This window comes from Callospermophilus lateralis, chromosome 11, assembly GCF_048772815.1.
Source record: "Callospermophilus lateralis isolate mCalLat2 chromosome 11, mCalLat2.hap1, whole genome shotgun sequence".
NCBI classification, from domain to species: Eukaryota; Metazoa; Chordata; class Mammalia; order Rodentia; family Sciuridae; genus Callospermophilus; species Callospermophilus lateralis.
Window position 1 is genome coordinate 39,890,208 of NC_135315.1, and position 22,716 is coordinate 39,912,923.

General features: G+C 38.0%; 1 protein-coding gene across 7 annotated transcripts in view; it reads right to left on the reverse strand.

Annotated features, from left to right (window-relative positions):
* The window catches only part of Rhot1 (ras homolog family member T1), a 67,063-nt gene extending 49,474 nt beyond the window's left edge, over window positions 1-17,589 (reverse strand). For 4 of the 7 annotated variants that reach the window (XM_076871265.1, XM_076871267.1, XM_076871271.1 and 1 more), the window contains exons 1-2: window positions 17,327-17,588; window positions 766-824 (exon numbers count right to left, since the gene is read on the reverse strand). In XM_076871265.1, coding sequence (XP_076727380.1) covers window positions 766-824; window positions 17,327-17,402 — 135 coding nt within the window. In that variant the 5' untranslated portion in view covers window positions 17,403-17,588. Of the gene's footprint in view, window positions 1-765; window positions 825-17,326 lie in introns of all 7 variants that reach the window. The other 3 variants (XM_076871269.1, XM_076871266.1, XM_076871270.1) reach the window with 2 other exon arrangements.
* Between the last annotated feature and the right edge of the window lie 5,127 nt (window positions 17,590-22,716).

Genomic DNA, 22,716 nt, shown 5'->3' on the forward strand with positions numbered 1-22,716 from the left:
ATTCACAGAATACTCATCATCTCTTTTATATTTGGGGCTTGTAAGTAACATTTTATTTTTAAGAATGAGTTATACAATCTCATTATCTCTTTCAACTTCCATTTTACAGATGAGACAACTAAGGCACTAAGATGACAAATGTTCTAGACAAGGTCAAAAGCAGGAAACAGAAAGGACTTGGTAAACTTAGATCTAGTTGATTCTTTCTCAGATATGCCTCTATAAACTAATATAAACCTTTAAAAAGTTTTATCTGGGGCTGGGTTGTGGCTCAGAGATAGAGTGCTTGCCTAGCATGTGTGAGGCACTGGGTCTGATTCTCAGCACCACATATAAATAAATGAATAAAAGTCCATCAACAACTAAAAAAAAGTTTCAACTGTTGAAAAGGAAACATTTTTTAAAAAGTAAGAGTTATTTCACTTTAACTTACTTTTGATAATTTTTAAAAATATTTTTTAGTTGTAGATGGATACCTTTATTTATTTATGTCTGTGTGGTGCTACAGTGCCTCATACATGTGAGGCAAGCTCTCTGCCACTGAGCCACTATCCCAGCTCTTACTTTTTATAGAAAAGAACGATGGACATAATAACTTTATTTATTTTATTTATTTTTATGTGGTGCTGAGGATCAAACCCAGTGCCTCACATGCATGAGGCAAGCACACTATCACTGAGCTTATTATAACCTCAGCCCTCCAGCCCTTACTTTTGATAATTTTTTAAAAAATTCTAAATATGGAAAATAAATCAAAATGTTTACCTCTTCTGGAAATTCTTCACTGACCAGAGACATAATGAGTGATGTCTTCCCAACTCTAGCTGTGAAAAGAAAAATCATCACTTTAATGAAAGTGTTTGGTTCTATATAAGCTCAAATCCAGCAGCCAGAGAGGAAATGTATTACTTATTAGCTAAAATCAAAGGCATCCAAATTTAATAAAACATTTAAAAGCATACATATACATGTACATACATATATATATGTATATATATCTGTAATTTTTTTTTTAAAGAGAGAGAGAGAGAGAATTTTAATATTTTTTTAGTTATCGGCGGACACAGCATCATTGTATGTGGTGCTGAGGATCGAACCCAGGCCTCACGCATGCCAGGCGAGCGCGCTACTGCTTGAGCCTCATCCCCAGCCCAATATATCTGTAATTTTTAAAAACAGTAATAAATCTGTTTCATATCAATATTAAAAAACCTCCAATGTTATTTTTGGGAGTTCTATATAAGAATCCATTGTATAAAGTTTTATAATTTATTAATGTGATTTCCCAACAGTGAACATTTGGATTGTTCTGGAAATTGTTCACTAACCGAGACATAATGAATGATGCCTTCCCACTCTAGCTGTGAAAATAAAAATCGTCACTTTAATGAAAGTATTTGGAAACAATCCAAATGTTCACTTTTACAAACAATACAGTAATTAGTATTTTTACAAAATAATTTCCTTGTAGTGGAATTTAAGAATTTTAGTTATGATGCATGACTTTTGTTTTTAATAGATAAATTATTTCTAAAATAAATCAATTTATATCTTCATCAACAGAATAACAATGCTTTATTTCTTTACATTCCTACATTCTTTCTTTTTAAATATATTTTTAAAAAAATCCTGTTACATTTTCCATTTTAAATATATTATCTTTAAAATCTTGATTTTTTATTCTGAAATTTGACTTGTATTTACATAATTTTTTATTATCATGTAATTACTTTGGACATTCAATTGTTTATCATCTAAATTCTTTTGTGATTCCAGAGGAAAACAACTTGCCTGTTAGCCTCTGCCATAGTAGCAAATTATAATTTTCAAAAGTAAAGTCTAAATATGAAAGAATAGATATTTTTAGAGTTAAGAACAATCACAATCTCTTACTAGATGACTAAAGGAAAGCGCTATAATCAATGGTTACACCACAGGAAGGAGAGTGAGTACTGGTCAAAATAGCAGAGGATTTGCTGTGAACAACTGAGTACTAGTGGACGGACAGATTAGATGTTTTAATAGATGTTTTCCAGCTCTGATTTCTATAAACCTTTTCTTGTGTGAGAAGGGTTGGGCCTTTTTCAAGTGGCTGACCATAAAGTGTGACTGAGTTCTTACTACATCAGTGAGTCCAAAGCCATGATCACAGAATTGCTAGAACCTAGCAGGAATGCCAAATTATATAGCTCTTCACAAAATTTTCAGATAAGGAACCAGGGACCTACAGACAAAAATTTTCTCAAGATGTTACAAAAATATTAGTTGCAGATCTATCTGCAGATTGCAAAGTCAATGCTTTCTCTTATGCTATATTTTCCAAAAAATTGCTAATAAAACTTAATAATATAGACAGGAAATGGTGACTATATCAGCATGTATCACATACATAAACAAATATCACATAGTATAATTAAAATATTCACTAATTTAGCAGGGCAGAGCGATGTACCCTACAATCCTATCTACCCAAGAGACTGAGGCAGGAGGAGCACAGGTTCAAGGTCAGCTTCAGCAATTTAGGAAGACTTTGTCTCAAAATAAAAAAAAAATGAAAGGGGTTAGGGATGTATATCAGTGGTAAAGTGTCCTAGGTTTGATTCCCTCATATAGCAAAATAAATAAACAACAATTATGCAAGTTACCATTTCATTGGCAACCAGATTTTATTCAATTTTACTTTATTAAACTTATTTTGAAAAATTTCAGATTTACAGAGAAATTACAGAATACAAAGTATTCATGTCTTTTATTCAGATTCCTCACATACTAACATCATTTTACCATATTTATATTATCATTTCCCCCTCCCATCTCTCTATATATCTTTATTTGTATCTATTACAAATAGGTTTACATAAGACCCTTTGAAAATAAGTACATCTTTACATATATTTCCTGAAAGCAAACTCCATTGTATATTGTTAACAGTACAAAATTAACCACAAACACAATACTATTATTTCATGTGTCTGACCATTATCCTTTACAGAAAAGGAAAATATTTATTTTTTATGGTCTAAGATCAAATGTTGCTTTTGTTGTCAATCTGAAAGAATTTCTTTTTAAAAAAAAAAAAACACATATATATTTTTAATTGTAGATGGACACAATACCTTTATTTTGTTTTTTAGTTTGTTTATGTGGTGCCAAGATTGAACTCAGGGCCTCATGCATGCTAGGCAAGCACTCTGCCACTGAGCTACAGCCTCAGCCCTGAAAGAATTTCTTAATCTTTTCTTCTTTTCTTTTCCTTCCTTCCTCCCTCCCTCCCTCCCTTTCTTGTCTTTCCTAACATTAAAATTCTTTTAAACCTTTGGGCAGGAATATTCCAGTATGTTTTTCTCAGTGCATCACAGCAGACAGCAGATGATGTCAATCTGCCCCATGACTGGGGATGTTAGCTAGATCACTTGGATATGGTGATGTCTGAGGTTTCTCCATAGGAGAGTTATTATTTTTCTTTTGGTAATTAATAAGTATCTTGGAAGGAGATACTTTGAAACCATGTAAACATCCTGTGAGCTTCTTTCTTATGGAGTTAGGGGGTGCCACCACCTTGGTTCATTGACATGTTCACCAACCAGGAAGCTCTCCTGGGCTTTGATGTTCAGAGGTTTTATAGGGGGTCTTGTTATGTAGATGTGGTTGATTAAAACATTGGTTAATATGGTTGAATTCAAACATTAGTCCCTCATTCATCCTTGGGGAACTTGGTTTTTCTGGTGACTAACCCCCTTCATGAATGAGTTACCTCAATAGGATGAACTCAAGTATGGTTGAAGGAGCTCATTATTCATTACAAAAACACTCCTATCATTAGGAAATTCAAATCGATTTTGAAGCTCTGTGCCAGAAATTGGGGACAAAGACCAGATGTATTATGTTGTATATCACACTCTCTAATGTTATTTGATTTCGAAAACAATTTTTAAATTGTTTTGCTCAAAACAAATTGAGCAAAATAATTTTGGAATTTTTAAATTGCCTAAGCTCTTACCTACCATTTACAGTTCTCCAGTAGCTCTTTTTTTTTTGTATCAGAGATTGAACCAAGGGTTTGCTCAAACACTGAGCCACATCCCCATCCCTTTTTAAAATTTTGAGGGTCTTGCTAAGCTGCTTAGGGCCTTGCTAAATTGCTGAGGCTGACTTTGAACTTGTGATCCTACTGCTTCAGCCTCCCAAGGCTAGGATTATAGTCATATGCCATTGCACCTGGCCAAAATATGCATATAACCTAACATTCTTTAGATAAATTCCAGTTACCATCTGTAAATTTAGAACATGCCAATTTTTACTATCAAAAATTATTTTAAAAATAGAATTTATTGACCTTTTCTAGTAGTAAAACTTTTATTTTAGAAAATATGAAAAAACAAATAATTACAGTTACTTTTACTTCTGAGATAATCATTCTTGGTGCTTATATTCTTTTTTAATATTTATTTTTTAGTTGTAGTTGGACACAATACCTTTATTTTATTTATTTTTGTGTGGTGCTGAGGATCGAACCCAGGGCCTCGCACATGCTAGGCAAGAGGTCTACTGCTGAGCCACAACCTCAGCCTGGTGTTGATAATCTTGCAGGATTTTTCCTATCCACATTCATAATTATAAAATGTGATCATAGGGGCTGGGGTTGTAGCTCAGTGGTAGAATGCTTTCCTAGCATGTGTGAAGCACTGGGTTCAATCCTCAGTACCACACACAAAAAATAAACAAACAAACAAACAAACAAACAAACAAATAAATAAATAAAGGTATTGTGTCTATCTTGAACTAAAAAAAAATTTCAAAAACGTAGTCATATTACATGTGTTGATTTATACCTGCATAAATATGATTTTGAAAAGTACAATGGGGCTGGGCATGATAGTGCAGGCCTGTAATCCCAGCAGCTTGGGAGGCTCAGGCAGGAGTATCAAAGCCAGCCTCAGCAAAAGAGAGGCACTAAACAATTTGGTGAACTGTCTCTAAATAAAATTAAAAAAATTGGGCTAGGGATGTGGCTCAGTGGTTGAGTGTCCCTAAGTTCAACCCTCAGTACCAAAAAAAGTAAAATGGAGCAATTTAAACCTCCAAAATAATTATGATTGTGGATTATAATTCATAAAATAGAAATCCATGAGTCCATAAATATATATGAATCAGAAGGGAAAGTTTTCCATGTAGTAGAATTCTCATTAGCATAGAAGTACAGATAGAAATAGAAAATTAGTACTATCCAGGCATGGTGGTGCACCTGTAATCCTATTGATTTGAGAGGCTGAGGCAGGAGGATTGCAAATTCAAGGCCAGCCTTAGCAATTTAGCAAGGAACTAAGCGGCTCAGGAGGCTGAGTCAGGAGTTCAAAGCCAGCCTCAGCAATAGTGAGGCACTAAGCAACTCAGTGAGACCCTGTCTTTAAATAAAATTCAAAATAGGGCTGGGATTGTAGTTCAGTGATCAATTGCCCCTGAATTCAATCCCCCGTTGGCCCCCCCAAAAATTGAACTGAATTGTAGTACACCCAGTGTATATCAGAGAATTAGTGTCAGAACACAAAGAGAAAGAAAATTTTGTATTTATTAAAGTAATCCATGGGGTCTGGGGTTATAGCTCAGTGGTAAAGCACTTGCCCGGTACATGTGAGGCACTGGGTTCAATCCTCAGCACCACATAAAAATAAATAAATAAAAATAAAGGTATTGTGTCCATCTACAACTAAAAATAAGAACAAAATAATAATAAAGTAATTATATCTCAAAAAACTGCAAAACATTGTAGCACATCTTTTATCCAAAAAGAGTAGTTATATATATATACACACACACTCATCCCCTGAACCTAACAAGGAAAAACACTAAAAGAACATACAAAGAATATTAACTTATATGTCTACATGATCCATCTTTCTTGTGTAGAACTCAAACTATTAGTTCATTTGATAATTATTTACCTGGTTGTCTCTTAAGTACAATCTTTAGCCTTACATACTACATGGGAATAATATGGAAAATATTAAAAACAGACAAAAATCACCATAAAAGAGGTATGTTCAACCACTCTATTTAAAAGCAAAGAAGGGGACAATAGGGGAGAGAAGGGAAAAACTGAAAGATCTACTTCTCCTGTCTTTACAGATAGCAAGAAATCAAGTAATTCATTTAAGGGCTGGGGGTGTAATTCAGAGGTAGAGAAGGAACTTAGCATATAAGAAAACCTGTGTTCAATCCCCAAAACACACACACACACACACACACACACACACACACACATTCCTAAGACAGTGTTGTGCCTGTGTAATACCTAGGCAACCTTCCAACACACCAATGGTTTCCTGAAGGACTACCCAAACCAGCTTTTAAGCATTTCCAAGAAGATAAGGAATAATTATTTAACTATCACCCATAGGAAACTCCTCAAGGACAGAGAATATGTCTTTCTTGTTCACTCCCTCACTCCCAGCAAATCACAAGGCACTTGGCCCTTAGTAAAATGCAGCTGCATAGCTTAGTGGTTAACAGCACAGATTTGAAAAGGGAAAGAAGATAACAAAATCAAAAGAGAGTTTCAACTGATTGGTAACTTTTTTTTTTTTTTTTTTAATTTTGAGACTGGGTTTTGCTGAATTGCCCAGGCTGGCCTCAACCTTGTGGTTCTCCTGGTCTCATCCTCCTGAGCTTCTGAGACTACAGGCATGTGCCACTGTTCCTGGGGACAGGTAACACTTTTAATTTCTTAAGTTAGGTGATGGGTATTTGTTTTTATCGTTTTGGTGACACATTCATAAAGAAAGAAAAGAAAAAGAACACAGGCTTTAGAATGAGACAGAATTGGACTAAAAATCTTCGTTCTGCCATTTTTTAGCTGTATTTTCTGGAGCAAGTCATCAAGACTCAGTATTTTCAACTATAAAATTTAGTACTGACAACCTTCATAGAATTGTTAAGAGAATTAATTACGATGACAGCTATATAATGCTTAGTACAATGACTAAGTATATAAATGAACCTGGAGGCAGGAGGATTGTGAGTTCAAAGCTAGCCTCAGCAACTTAGTGAGACCCTAAGCAATTCAGCAAGACCCTGTCTCTAAAAAAAATATATATATAAAAAAGGGCTGGGGATATGGTATTAAAGCATCCCTGTATTTAATCCCTGGTACCAAAAAAAAAAGTTTATGATACTTCTTAACAATTCTTCTTGGAATGATGACAAATTTTGAATTAAAGGAGTTAAGTGAGGGCCTTTCTGGGCCAGAAAATATGGATTCCAGAATCAGCTTTTCACTATTATCAGTATGACCCTGAACAGTTACTGACTGTCTTTAGGCCTCAATTTTCTCATTAGTTAAGTCAGTTAAAAAAAAAAAAAAAATGGACTACATGCCATCTAACTACTTATATTATATGCTTTATCAGCACACCTAGAAAACAGGTGTGTAAAACAAGAAAAAATGCATATTATATTAGGTAAGATATAGTATTCTAGAAATGACAGACACATCCACAAATTGTCTGTTTTATTGTGTACGGGAAAGTTATGTGGCAAGACCATTCATCTATCTACAAGAACAAAGTAGGACTCAACAAGCCAATGCAGAGCTCAGGAATTTCTAAAACTTGCTGACTTATATACAATATTTCAAAGTCCTTTTTTCTTATATAACTCCCTTCATAATGCCCTTGCTTAAAGTCCCAACAACCCTAAACCTTCAGATAGTTCAAGGCAGTATTTCTCTCAACTTCCATAATATCTATCCTAATTCCACATGAATATGCATAACAAAAGATAAACATCTCTATGATCTTATCTCTGACCTACTATGTTAAGAATGGGAAAAAATGGGCTGGGGTTGTGGCTCAGTGGTGGAGCACTTTCCTAGTATGTGCAGGGCTCTAGGTTCAGTCCTCAGAACCACATAAAATAAATAAATAAAATAAAGGTATTGTGTCCAACTACAACTAAAAAATAAGATATATTAAAAAAAAAAAAAAAAAAGAATGGGAAAAATGAAGCACACATTCAAAAATGGTTACCAATGATGCTCCTTGGTAACCAAGAGGAAAACAAGTCCTATTCTTGATCTTTGAGAAATTTGCCTACCTTAACATCCATAATTTCTTGATTCTTCACCTAATATCCTTTGAAGAAATTTTGCTTATGTCCCACCACTCCAAGGTCCTCACCAGTTTCAGAAGAAACTACTACACAGTGCTCAAAATTAAGTGAATCACCTACAATAAAAGGCTACTAGTTTCCTAGAAAGTGATGGATTTACTGCTCCTTAATCCAAATTGCTTAGGATCCCCTAGCAAAAGTCAGACTTGCAACAGGTATTCCATGTTATCTTCAAAGTCCCTTTCTCCTCTATGACCCTTAAAACTCAACCATTCTGGGGCTGGAGCTGGAGCTCAGTGGTACAGTGGTAGAGCACTGGCCTAGCATGTGTAAGACAGAGTTCGATCCTAAGCACCACATAAAAATAAATAAAATAAAAGTATTGTGTCCATATACAACTAAAAAAATCGAAGAAGAAGAAGAAGAAGAAAGAAAAAAAAAAAATCAACCATTCTTCCTCACCTCTCTCCTTTTTTTTTTTTTTAAAAGAAATCAGTGGGGATTTGTTTTTTTAAGAGAGAGAGACAGAGAGAGAGAGAGAGAATTTTTTAACATTTATTTTTTAGTTTTCGGCGGACACAACATCTTTGTTTGTTTGTATGTGGTGCTGAGGATCGAACCCGGGCCACACGCATGCCAGGCGAGTGCGCTATCACTTGAGCCACATCCCCAGCCCACCTCTCTCCTTAACACATTATTAGAACAACTTTTTCCTGATCATAGTCTCCTACTTTTCACAGAGACCCCCTATGTCTTCAGCAATATTTTCAGAACAGAAAGACCAAAATTTATTTGGAAATTCAGATTTCTTCACAGCTCAATTCATTAGTCTGAAGGGCAGTTCTGGCTGCCTGAATAGCAACAGGCTCCTGCCAAGGTACAAAGCTGCCATAAGGTCTATTCCAACAGGACAAGCCTCAGAGACATTGTGAAGACCAAAATAATCAGCTTTACTTATGTTTGAAGAACTGAACATGCAGGACAATGGTATCAAGACTGGGGATAATTCAGTGTAAGTTACTTCTATTGTTTACTACCTTTTTTTTTTAAACTACATTTTTTTAAAAAAGCATGACATTTTTCTTTATTTATGTTTTGCTTCATCTGGAAAAGAATTTGAGGCAATTAACACCACTATAACACATAAAGCCCACCTAATTTGTGAAGTCATTGGTTAATAAAAGACTAAAAATCAGAAAACAGGGCTGGGGTTGTGGCTCTGTGGTAGAGCACTTGCCTAACATGTGTGAGGCACTGGGTTTAATTCTCAGCACCACATATAAATAAATTAAAAAAAAAGGTCCATCAACAATGAACCAAAATATTTTTTAAAAATCAGAGAATAGAGCTGCATGCAATGGCACAAACCTAAAATCTCAGCTCTTCAGGAAGCTGATACAGGAGGATCTAAGTTGCCTCAGCAACTTAGCCAGATACTATCTCAAAATTTAAAAAATAATAATAAAAATGAGTCAGGCACAGTGATGCCTACCCGTAATCCCAGTGACTCAGGAGGCTGAGGGAGGATTATAAGCCTCAGAAATTTAGTAAGGTAGTAAGCAACTTAGTGAAACCCTGTCTCAAAATTAAAAATGGCTAGGAATGTAGCTCAATACTAGAGCTTGCGAGTGTTTAATTCACAGTGCTAAAAATAAAAAAATTAAAGAACATGAATCTTCCACATAAAGAGTGATTTCCTTTTTTAAAAAAGTTCAAAATTAGAACAAGAGAGATGGATTACAATGAACTTAGGAATATATGAGCACATTTCATCAATAATTTTACTTTTATAGGGGCATTGAAATGATAGTTACTTTAATGAAGGATTACAAAGATATAATTTTTTTTTTAAATTTTAGCTGGACATAATATCTTTATTTTACATTTATGTGGTGCTAAGGAAAAACTCAATGCCTCATGCATGATAGGCGAGTGCTCTACCACTGAGCCATAACCCCAGCCCAGCAGTTACCATTTGAATACCTACTTACAGATGAACAAACAGACATACAAATGTGAAGTAATATACTTTTTTTTTTCTAGAGAGAGAGAGAGAGAGAGAGAGAGAGAATTTTAATATTTATTTTTTAGTTTTCGGCGGACACAACATCTTTGTTTGTATGTGGTGCTGAGGATGGAACCCGGGCCGCACGCATGCCAGGTGAGCGCGCTACCGCTTGAGCCACATCCCCAGCCCACAAAGATATAATTTACTTAAGAAATGCTCAATGAATCTAAACTAGGGCTTTTTATTTCCCTTATGGCATACCTATAACCCTGTAAGACTACAAAAGAAATAATGTAGCAGTATGTTTAGAATTAAAATAGGCCTCTTAAAGCTAATTTTAATTGAGAAGTACCCTAACAGTGATGAAAACATTTTAGACTATCAAATTTTAAAATCCATGTAAGTCAGTCTACAATCTAAAAGAGGTCCCTTGGGGCTGGAGTTGTGGCTCAGTGGTAGAGCACTTACCTGGCATGTGTGAGGCACTGGGTTTGATCCTCAGGACTGCATAATAATAAATAAATTGTGTCTATCTACAACTTTTTGGAGGGACATTGAAATGACAGTTACTATAATCTATAATTAAAAAAAAAAAGAGATCCTTAACAATGGCAGTTATGAGTATATTTTCTGCTTATTTTTAACTGCTCCAGAAAAAAATTATTTTCATAAGGGCATAAAATTCCAAGCTCTTCTTAAATTATTATACTAATTAAATGTCATATTTAACATAAAGATTGTAGTGCAAATATTATATATAAATATTTTAATAATAAAATCTATAATTTATTACAAATAAAATTTATAATGAAATAAAGTACAATATAAATTCATTTGAAGTAAATACTTGATGTAAGTATTAATATTAATGTAGAAAAGAAAAAAATTATTCTTTCTCAGCCAGTTATTTAATGTTCTTTTTCTTCTATTTTGCCTGAGAAATATTGAAGTGATCTACTAAAAGCAAAGCCACAATTACAACCAAAGACAGAGGCAGAGGCCTGTGATTCATCAGTTCAATACCACATGCGACAGTTCTGAGACTCCAAGCTTCTAAGTAGGTCATCCATGAAAAACATAATTCATTACTATAGAACAAATTATCTAGATTTATCCAGTCTACAAATTCCTTTGTCTTTTCATCACATCTTGTAAACTTCTAGTTCCAAATGACAGCAAAGTCCTGATAATCATGAAGCAAAAATAACATTCTGAGGTTCTAGTTACCACCCTTTTAGCCATATTGCCTTTTTTTTTTTTTTGGTAACAGATACCCCTTGCTGCACCAAGTGACAAAAGAACTAACGCCTCCTTTTTATTTGTTTCTTTATTAAGAAGAATTGTTGGCCCTTCCTAAGTTACTGTAATTAGAATACATGGAGGAGGCAAGGGTGACCGTGGAATTATATTTGTAACTAATAATCTTTAGTATTTATAGAAGGAAGATTTCACTGATCATATGCAGATGATACAGGACAAAGGCTGTTCCACTGCTACAACCCATCCCTCTCCTTCAAACCAGATCAATACTCGTGCCAAGCTGGTGCCAAAGGAGCAAAAAGACAGTAGAAAGCAGGTTTCAATTCATGTGTGAGCATGATATAGAAGACTCTATGTACAGAACAGACTATGCAGAATGAACTCTATATATTCAAACATCCTGAGCCACAGAATATCATCTAGATACACTATATGTAAACACAGTGTAATTGAAACTGGAGCAGTTTAATCTTTAAATAGTATTCCAACAAAGGTCAGAATGGAAAGCAATAAGGCTTTAAAATTACCTTAAAAGGCTTTTTTCCCCCCTAAAATAAATGCCAGCTTATACCTGAAGTCTCTTAGACTCAAACCTACTCTACAGCTAAAGAATCATTCCTCAACCAATGCATACTCTAGAAAAGTATTTTCTTTCAAGGAAAACTGATTTCTTGACAAGGACTAGAATTCCTGGCAGCCAAAACATGAACTAGACATGGCATTGTCATCCTAACTCACTGGTCTACTTTTACTGCCAGAACACAGAAATCTCCCAGTGCCTCACACATGACAGGCAAGTGCTCTACCACTGAGCCACAACTCCAGCCTCAAGCAACTCTAAGGAGCTGGGATGTAGCACAGTGGTAGAGCACTTGCCTAGCATGCTCAAAGCCCTAAGTTCAACCCCCAGCATCCCATGGGATGGGGACACACACACATGAGCTAAGGACACAAAAGGAGAGAATTGGAAGAATGCTACTCCTTCAAATCATAACAATGACTACATGAGCCTGGATTTAAGAAAGGAGAATGATGCAGAGGGTAAAGGGAAATTAGGAATTTTCAAAAGGGGATCTCATGAAAATAGAATGGAGACCAGTAGAGGAAGGGTGGGAAAGGGGCGTAACTGTGAAATGAAATCAACCAAATTATTTATTCTATGTGCATGTATAAATGTACCACAATGAATCCCACTCTATAAATAATTATAATGCACCAATTAAAAATAAATTAATAAATAAATAGAAGGAAAACCAGTAGAATTGAGGAAGGAGATGAGAAGGAGGGAAAGGGGAAGTATGCGGGAAAGAGATAGAGCAAATTATGGTACATGCACTTATGAATATGTCACAAAGAACCCCACAATTATGTACAACTATAATGCACTAATAAAAGTATAAATTTTTTTTAAAGAGAGAGAAAAGGGAATGATCACATTTTTATGAATGAGAGAAGTCATTTGGAAAAAGGAACTCATTCATTCAACAGACACTTGAATGCTTACTTTGTGCCAAGTCTGTTCTAGCTGCTAGAGAGAGAGCAACAAATAAGACAAATCCCATGCCTTCATGAAGCTTTCTTTCAAGAAACAGGAAAGCAAATGAGTAAATACATTCGGTAATGAGGATATTTCCCAAATCAGGGCCTACTTGTAGAGAAATCAATGAAGGAGAGTAGCATGAGAGTGAAGCAAAGGCAAGATTGTTAAGAGTCTCGGAGACCTGTTTTTAAAAAGTCTGACCTTTACTCTAAGTGAAAGTAGAAATCATTCGAGAATTTTTTAAATGGGTAACAAGATCTGAGATATTTTTTGAAGGTGATTCTGCCTGCTTCACAGAGAATGGACAAAAGTAGGAGGGAGACCAGTTAAGGAGATATTGCAAAAGTCTAGGCCACAACAACTGAAGCTTGAACTAGTTTGGGAAGTTGGGGAGATAAATTAGGTAAGACAAACCAGGTTAGAGGTACCAGATTCTTTGGAAAACAAAAAAACAGTTCCATTTTCTTAATGACTTTTACCAGTAGAAGACAAATATATCTCAAGCCTACATTAATCTACTAATGTAACAACATGAGTTAGATAAAAGGGTAATACAGTGCTTGCTAATTCTACTGTAACAAGGATACCTATTAAGTGTACTAAAGCAAATCTAGTTAAGTATAAATTCTAGCCAACAAATTGACCATGAAAAGTTATGCCCTGAAGAACTGAGTTCTGTGTGAGTGTATTTTTAAAGATTTTTAAATTTTTATTTTGGCTTCAGAATAGTAACTGACTTCTGATCTGGTCTGAATAGCATTTGCTATGTTCAATAATTAAGCTAAGATACATATTACGTTTAAGACACTTTCACTTTATCTGTAACAAATACCTAAAATGTATAGAGAGACAAACTTCTTTGATCTAAGCTAAATAAACATTAAGCAATTAGCATTAAAGCCTGGATGAATCAGAAGTGGGCCAAAAAAAGATCCATTGCACCTCAACAGTACAGTAGAATGGTTTAGCTAATAGAATGTTGAAAGTACTCATAACTATTTCAGAACTTCAGTGAATGAAGCTGCTACTGCAGGGTTGAGGGACAGAAATTGACAGCAATAAAATGTAACAAAGTTATACAGAATGAAAGAACAAGCTTTAAAACAATAATACCAGAAAGGATGCTCCATTTTCTTTACTTTTCTGTTCGCCTTGGCATCTGAAAACTATGCTCACTTAAGTAAGCAAGTGATAATTCAAATTGCTACCACTGTTTTCTAATATTAGTGGTATAGATAAATCCATGTATCAGATCCATATTAAAGTAGCTTTGGTCACACTTAAAGAGCTAACAACTGACAGATACTTACTTTAAATCTCCAAAAATAAAGTCTCAAATATTTCCCCCCAAACATCAGCTTTTTGAATGACTAAATAAAATTATATACTTTAATTAAATGTACTCTATTTCTAATATTTTAAAAATGAATATTTACATTTATTTATTTATAGTAGATGACCTAAAGCTTTTGTTTTCAACCTCTTTAAATGTCACCTTCAAAAACTAAGACTTTGTCTTGTGTCAAGTTTCCCCCTGTAATCAGAAAACTCTAATATATAGTTTTATCAACTCTTTTACTTGCTTTCATTTCTACAGAATACAGCTTGTGATTTTTGTAACAAATATTTGAATTACTTTACATATTTCCTTTTTTAAATTTTTTTTGTTGTTGATTGACCTTTATTTTATTTATATATTTATATGTGGTGCTGAGAATCGAACCCAGTGCCTCACATATGAGAGGCAAGCACTCTACCACTGAGCTACCACCCCAGTCCCTATTTTACATATTTCTAAATAAACAACACCTTTAATGTTTTAACCAAAATGTCTGAAGGCTGATGATGTATCTTACATATTGACAACTTTTTTTGTAATATTTATTTTTTTAGTTGTAGATGGACATAATACCTTTATTTTATTTATTTATTCATTTTTATGTGATGCTGAAGATCGAACCCAGGGCCTCCCACTGCTAGGCCAGCAACTACCGCTGAGCCACAACCCCCGCCCCTATGGACAACATTTCTATTTAGATCTTTTTTTTTTTTTTTTTTTTTAAAGAAAGAGTGAGAGAGAGTGAGAGATTGGGAGAGAGAGAGAGAGAGAATTTTTAATATTTATTTTTTAGTATTTGGCAGACACAACATCTTTGTCTGTATGTGGTGCTGAGGATCGAACCCGGGCCGCACGCATGCCAGGCAAGCGCGCTACCGCTCGAGCCACATCCCCAGCCCCTCTATTTAGATCTTTTATATACCAAAAATATGGAATTGCTTCCTATATTCAAAACTAAACCTAGGATCTTCTTTCCCTCAGTGCTAGGGACTGAACCCAAGGCCTTGTAGATGATAGCATGCAAAGCAAGCACTCTACCATTGAGCTACATCCCCAACCAGAGTTTTCTTTTTCTAAAAATTAGCATAAAAATTACTATACTGTAATCCCATTTCAAGATACAGTTAAGGATCGGTTTTCTAAGCAAGTCACCCACTTTCTCTAATTTTGCTCCAAATGCATCTTCATGAATCATTTAAATAACACCTTTCTGAAATTTATCTAGAAAATCCATGAAAAATACAATTAAATACAGTTATAACTTAAAATTCATTAACTGCAAACTAAACATAAACTATGGCTAAGCTTGCTTCCAAATTCTGATTCTAAAGGAAGATATCTCCAAACAGCAGATGAACAGAAATTTCAACAAACAATTCAGAGAGTAAAAATATGTTAACTTTTGGGAGCGCATAGCAGAGACCTCAAATATGTAACGTAGTTTAGGAAAAAAAAAATGCTTAAAATCAGCAATGACAGCCAGGTGCAATGGCGCACACCTGTAATCCCAGAGGCTCAGCAGGAGATCATGAGTTCAAAACCAGCCTCAGCAATTTAGCGAGGCCCTAGCAACTTGGTGAAACCCTGTCTCAAAATAAAAAATAAAAAGTGCTGGGGGTGTAGCTCAGTGGCTAAGCACCCCTGAGTTCAATCCCTGTTTAAAAAACAAACAAACAAAAAAAAAAAAACAGCAATGGAGCATTAATTAATGATTCAAAACCAAACAACTCCAGCCCTCCCTAGCCTACTTTTTTTATTTTAATCCTGGCAATTGAGTCATGTAACTGACACAATGGTATTAAGAAGTCCGTGCTGCTGGACGCAGTGGCACATGCCTGTAATCCCAGCAGCTCCCGAGGCTGAGGCAGGAGGATCGTGAGTTCTCAAAGCCAGCCTCAGCAATTTAGCCAGGCCCTATATAACTCGGCGAGACCCTGTCTCTAAAAGGGTTGGGGATGTGGCTTAGTGGTTGAGTGCCCCTGGGTTTACCCTAATACCAAAAAAAAAAAAAAAGTAAAAAATAAGAAAAGTCCCTACTGTTTTATCTATATGTCACCGAGCAGAAGCACCTCTCCTTTATTATATCGGCAAAAGGTGAAATCTTAGAATCTCGCGGGGTTGGGGTAAGGAGCGGGTCTTGTGGTCTTGTGTATGCTGGAGTCATGTATGCCTGCTTGTATGCCTGCTGATATTTATAAATTAACTACCAAGCAGTCGTGGGGTAAATAATGGTTAAAAAAGTAGGAAGAATTAGGTTTTAGGGTAACTATCATTGACTCAACTAACGGACTCTCCCCAGATAATTATTGCTAATTGAGGACTTGGATAGCGTGAAGTTGAAAGTAAATGTCCAGTACCAGGAGTTACTCCCGTACAAAGCACAAGGATCGCTATGAAACGCCTCCGCCGCCGCCACCACCCGGCCTTAGGGATCGAACACCGGGACCTCGCGCAGGTTAGGCAGGTGCTCTACCACCAAGCTAGACTACAGCCCAGCGCTCTGAGTCAACGCACCGAGAAAGCAAGGACCGCCAGCGAGCGCAAAAAGGAAAAAAAAAAAAAAAAAAAAAAGAGAGAGAGAGAGAGACACCTGACCTTGCCCCCAAGTGGCATAGTTCTGCACCCCTCCCCCTAGCTTCCCCGGGAGTCGGCTCCCGCAATCCCAATTGGTTAGGCTGCTGTTCCAGCATCTGCCAGGCAGTGACTGACAAGGGAATCTCCACAGAAGAAGAGAGGGTGAAAGGAGGCGGCCTGGGAAGCGCTGAGGCCCAGGAGGAAAGGACGCGAGGAGGAGCAGGATGAGAGGACCTTCGGAGGGATGAGGTCGGGCGTTAGGGGATAAAGGAGACGAAGCTTGCGACGAGCACTGGGGACAGGAAAGGGAGATCTGGGGAGGGCCCGGGTGCGGTGAGAGGATAAGGGCCGCCGGCGGGTAGCCGAAAGGGAAGAGCGAAGGAGCTGGGAGGCCTGGTGGCACGGAGAGGACAGCCGAGCTGCGAGGGGCGAGGAGGGTCAAGGCTGAGGCAGGAGAAGGACAAGGGCGGCCGCCGCCAGCCCGGGCGCGCGGACTCACGTTCTCCCACCAGCAGGATCCGCACGTCTTTCTTCATGTCGGCGGCTCGCAGGGGCCGTGCTTGGCCCGTACGCATGGAGTGAACTCCTCCGGCCAAGAGCGCCCAGCCCACGGCGCCGCTCTCCCCACGCTGCCAGCACCACCTGCCAGCCTCTCCAGTCGCTCCGCCCGAACCTCGGCCGCTGGGACCCGCCGCACCTCCTCCTGGGCAGCCTCCCCGCTCGGGAGCCCGGACAGAGCCAGCTCCGCCCCTCCCGCTCCGCGGGCGGTGGCGGCCGCGCGGACGACGGCATGCGGCGAGGGACACGCGCTTTCGGAACGCAAACGCTCTGCATGCCTGCACAGCGCCCCTGCCGTCAGGCTTGCGGTAGCGCAGGGACAGGGAGCCTAACCCACCCCTATATGAATACAACAGCCAGAGATACTCTTTGGTCACCGAATTTGAGTACCAGATTCCCTGGTTTAACCCCATATATTTTACAGAATGGGAGCGGAGAATTTTCTTATCCAAGGTCACATAGCTAGAGCTTGACAATGACTCAGAGCAGGGTTCTCGCCAGATGATAGGCCCCAGGAGGGCAGCGACCTGCCTACCTGGTTTTTAAGTGTATCCCCATCTTATTAGACATATTCTTCAGAAGATACTTCATTGAATGGGATGACTGGCTCCCAAGGTCTGGCCTGTACACCACCCAGAGCCCATCACTGTACCTGCTTTTTGCCTTTATGTCTATAAGATACAAGTATAAAATGTTAGTTTTTATGTTGTACAAACAGACCAATTGGCCAGGCGCAGTGGCTCATACCAGTAATCCCAGCCTCTCAAAAAGCTGAGGCAGGAGAATCACAAGTTCAAAGCCAGCCTGGGCAATTTAAGGCGGTCCTGAACAATTTAGCAAAACCCTGTTTCAAAATTTTAAAAATGAGAAACAGGCTGGGGTTCAATATTCAGTACAAAAAAAAAAAAAAAAGAGAGAGAGAGAGAGACCAATTTTTTTTTATTTTTTATTTTTTTGTAACAAAACTAAGTGACTTTCCTCTATGCGGCTTATTTTATTTGGTACCGGGAATGATTGAATCCAAGGGCGCTAACCACCGACAACATCCCCCGACCCCCCACCTTTTTGCTTAAGTTTTCTTACCAAAAAACTTAAGCTTTTTGCTTAAGTTGCTGAGGCTGGATTTGAACCTGTGATCCTCCGGTCCCAGTCTGCCGAGCGGCTGGGATTACAGGTGCTGCCACCACATTAGGCTATGTGGTTTATTTTATGGCAGGGTCTTCTAATACTTTTCTTGACTAGGATAATGCTAGACACATAAGTGGAAATGGATAATAAACTGTAACTGATTTTTCTAACATTGCCTTAAACTTTCTCCTGACCGTCTTCATCTGGGGTAATTTGTTACTACATCCTAATGCTCTGCACACACTGGGTGATAGATATATAGTAATGTCCCACATAAAGACATTTTGGTCAATGATGGACTGCATATGGCACAGTGGCTTTACCTATAGCTCAGGTATATAGTAGATGATGCTTTTTTTTTTTTTTTTCCCCCTTTGGTGGTGGTGGGAGGTGGTGCTGGGGATTGAACCCAGGGCCTGGTGCATGCTGGACACGCACTCTACCACTGAGCTACATTTCCTAGTAGGTTATACTATCTAGGTTTGTGATAACACACTCTATAATGTTTCCACAATTATAAAATCACCTAACACATTTCTTAAAACATATCCATGTCATTAAGTGGCACAAAACTATTATATATATATGTGGGTGTGTGTTTGTGTGTGTGTGTGTATGCCAAACATACATCCATATATTGCACTAATGAAACGTTATGCATAATGTACCTTTTTCTATCTAAAACATTACATAATAAAATTTTAAAGGTAATAAAATATGCATAATACTGATCACACTTCTCTTAGAAGAAGTCATGTGGTCTTCTGCAGTAGTTCAAAACTTCTGACCAATTTCCTGGGTTTGAATCCAGATTCCATCACCTAATAGCTATGTGATCCTGAGTAGGTTCTGTTACTTCTCTAGCCTTTTCCTTCATCTGTAATATATCAATGATAATAGCTACCTCTTACTGTGGTTGTGAAGAGTAAATAAAATAATGCATGCTTCTGGGCATGGTATCGCATTCTTGTGAGACTGAGACAGGAGAATTGCAAGTTTGAGGCTAGTCTCAGCAATTTAGTGAGGCCATAAGCAATTTAGCAAGATTCTGTTTCAAAACAAAAAGGACTGGGGATGTAGCTCAGTGGTAAAACATTCAATTCTCAGTTTAAAAAAAAAAAAAAAAAAAGATAATGCATGTCAAGCTTTAGGTCAGTGTTAGCCTCAGTGTGTGCTCTGTTGATCTCAGGTATCACTATGATCATAAAAGTTCACTGAAAAGTTGCAATCCACAGGTTTTGAGGCACATATGTTATATCACTACAGCATTTCATCATCTTAGCCATTTGATGTCCCAAACGAATACAGGGGAGGAAACCCTTTGAAAAACTCACTGAGTCCGTGATATGATAAGGAGGGAGATGGGAAAGACATAATCATTGTTAACTGGGAGATAAAGAAGTTATATTCTGGGCTGGGGTTGTGGCTCAGGCAGTAGAGCGCTTGCCTAGCACGTGCAAGGCCCTGGGTTCGATCCTCAACACCACATATAAATAAATAAATTAAATTAAGAAAAAAAAAAAGAAGAAGTTATAAACCATTTGGTTGCAGTGGTACACATCTATAATCCCAGTAACTCTGGAGGCTGAGGCAGGAACTTTGCAAGTTTGAGGACAACCTGGGCAATTTAGTGAAATTTCAAAATAAAAAAAGCAGAAATGTAACTCAGTGGTAGAGCACTCCTGGGTTCTATCCTAAGTACTGCAAAAAAAAAAAAAAAAAAAAAAAAAGTCATATTCCCAGGTGAGTGCAAATAAGGTGCAATAAGTCTTTAGAACTCATGTTACCTTTGTGCCTCCCTTTTCTCTCTACCAAATGAAGACTGATGTCTTCTTTGCAGTTGTTTGGGAAATTCCATGAAATTAGGTTCAGTTTCTCCTCAATTTATAATGGAGTTACATCCATGTAAACTCATCATAAATTGACAATACCGTAAGCTGAACATGCATTTAATACATCTATAGCTTAGCAATGCAGTACACTGATTGATGTGTGCTGGTTAAAGCCTTTGCATTTTTTATTAAGGAAAATGCCTGGTAGGCAGTTGACGAGGGGGAAGAGTTTATTTGGAGGAAATTGTAGAGATAATGTTGGCAAAAACTCCTTTATAAATACTTACTTAAAAATATGGTCTCAAAAAAAAAAAAAACTAGACTCATGGGCGGCAGAAAGGAGGCAATGACAAGCACTTTCAGTGGGCAGAGAATATGGTTTAGCACAAACCAAGGCTGGCACTTGCTTAAGTGGGAGAGAAGGAGTCTCACATGCCAGAGTTTCCCTCCCCTGCTGTGTTAGTCAGCTTTTGCTTTGCTGTGACCAAAATTACCCAACAGAGGAGAGGAGGGGAAGTTTATTTCGGTTCGTGGTTCCAGATGTTCAGTGCATGGCGGAGCTGAATCCATGGTTCTGGGCCCAAGGTGAAGCTGATATAATGGCAGAAGAGCGTGGCAGAGGAGTGCTGATCAGTTTATGGCAGCCTGAAAGCAAAGAGGGAAGGGGGAAGGGGCTGCAGGAAAGAGGAAACCTTCTAGGACCTAATCCCAGTGACCCTCCTCCTCCAGCCATGCCTGACCTGCCTACGGTTACCACCCAGTCCATTCAAACAGACTGATTAGGTTCAGCCCTCCCAATCAAAATATTTCACCTCTGAACATTCCTGCATTAACACAGAAGTTTTTAGCAGACATCTCATATCCAAGCCATAATACCTGCAATGTAAGTTTCCTTTTACAGTCACTCTCCACATTTATCAGCCCTTGGCTTGCCTTGAGCCTTATGTCCTTCTCAAAATGCTAACAAATATCCACCAGGGGTCATTCAGATATCATAGAGACAGCAAGTTTGAGGCTACCCCAGTGGTAAAAAGCAGGGACTCTAGAATCCCCCTACTAGGTCTAAATTTCAATTCTGCCAATTATTAGCTGTGCACCACCAAGCAAATTATTGAACCTCTCTGCCAAATGGAAATAACAATACCTCATGGCGATCATTGGGAAGATTAAAGGAATTTTAAAAATGAGTTAATATAATAGGAAATCACTAAGAATAGTGCCTGGTACCTGGTCAGTGATGTGTAAATACTGGTCAAATAAAATAAATTCTGAAGGACGTGACATCTGTCCCCCTCTCTGAGCCTAAGGAGAGCCCCAGGATGACATACACTGCAGCACCACGTAAGCCAGAGAATGGAGTTGTTGGCAGTGAAATTTACTGTCAGGATATTTCAGATTTATTACAGCATATTAAGGAGATTGGATTATGCCAAGAAGACACATTGGTATCTAGAAGGCACCAATGGAATTTTCCTCTAGAATGCTAGCAAGGGACTCTACGTTCACAAACAGGCTTTGTGTAGCTACTATGCAGGGAACACTGGGAAGTCAAAGCAAAGTGCTTTTGCCAGGAGACAAAGGGATCCATCTTTTCTGCCTATTAGAGGGAGTACTTGTAACAGCCTCTTTCTGAGGCCCAGGACAACAGAACATCCCAGGCGGGTGTGTAGAAGAGACAGTGTATGGGAAATGACCCACGATGGGCGGAACAAGGACTCCGTCTCTGATTGGTGAGTTAGACACAGACCTGGGCAGGAGGCCAAGTAAGACTTAGATTGGCATCAGCCCCACTCTTCAGGCCCATCTATCTCTCTTTGGTCTCTCAAGTTAAATCCAAAGCTGCACCCATGATCTGCTCTTTCTCCATGTTTGTCTCCCACTCCTTCCAGGAAGCCTCTCCTTTTCCTCCCAGAACTGCTCTTCTAGTGGAGCCGAAAAGTCCAGTGCCTTGAGACCGGGTAAATATTTTATCTTGCCTTTTTTTTTTATTTTTTTGTACCAGGGATTGAACCCAGGGCACTTAACCACTGAGCCACAACCCTGGCCTTATTTGGTGTTTTGTTAGAGACAGGGGTCTCACTGAGTTGCTTAGGGCCTCGCCATTGCTGAGGCTGGCTTTGAACTTGCGATCCTCCTGTGTCAGCCTCCCGAGCTGCTGGGATAACAAGTGTGTGCCCGGTTTATCTTGCCTTTTAATGTGCTTGTTCTTGGTTCACTGTTCAGTCATGTCCTCTGCATTGTCCTAAAGGGCTCTGGGCTCTGATTTCATCAGTCCACAAAGGAGCTTCAGAGCCAATCCTGGTGAAGACTATGTGCATGCAGGGACTTTCGCCTCAGCTCCTATTCTGAAGTTGTCTTTCTCCTTTGTCTA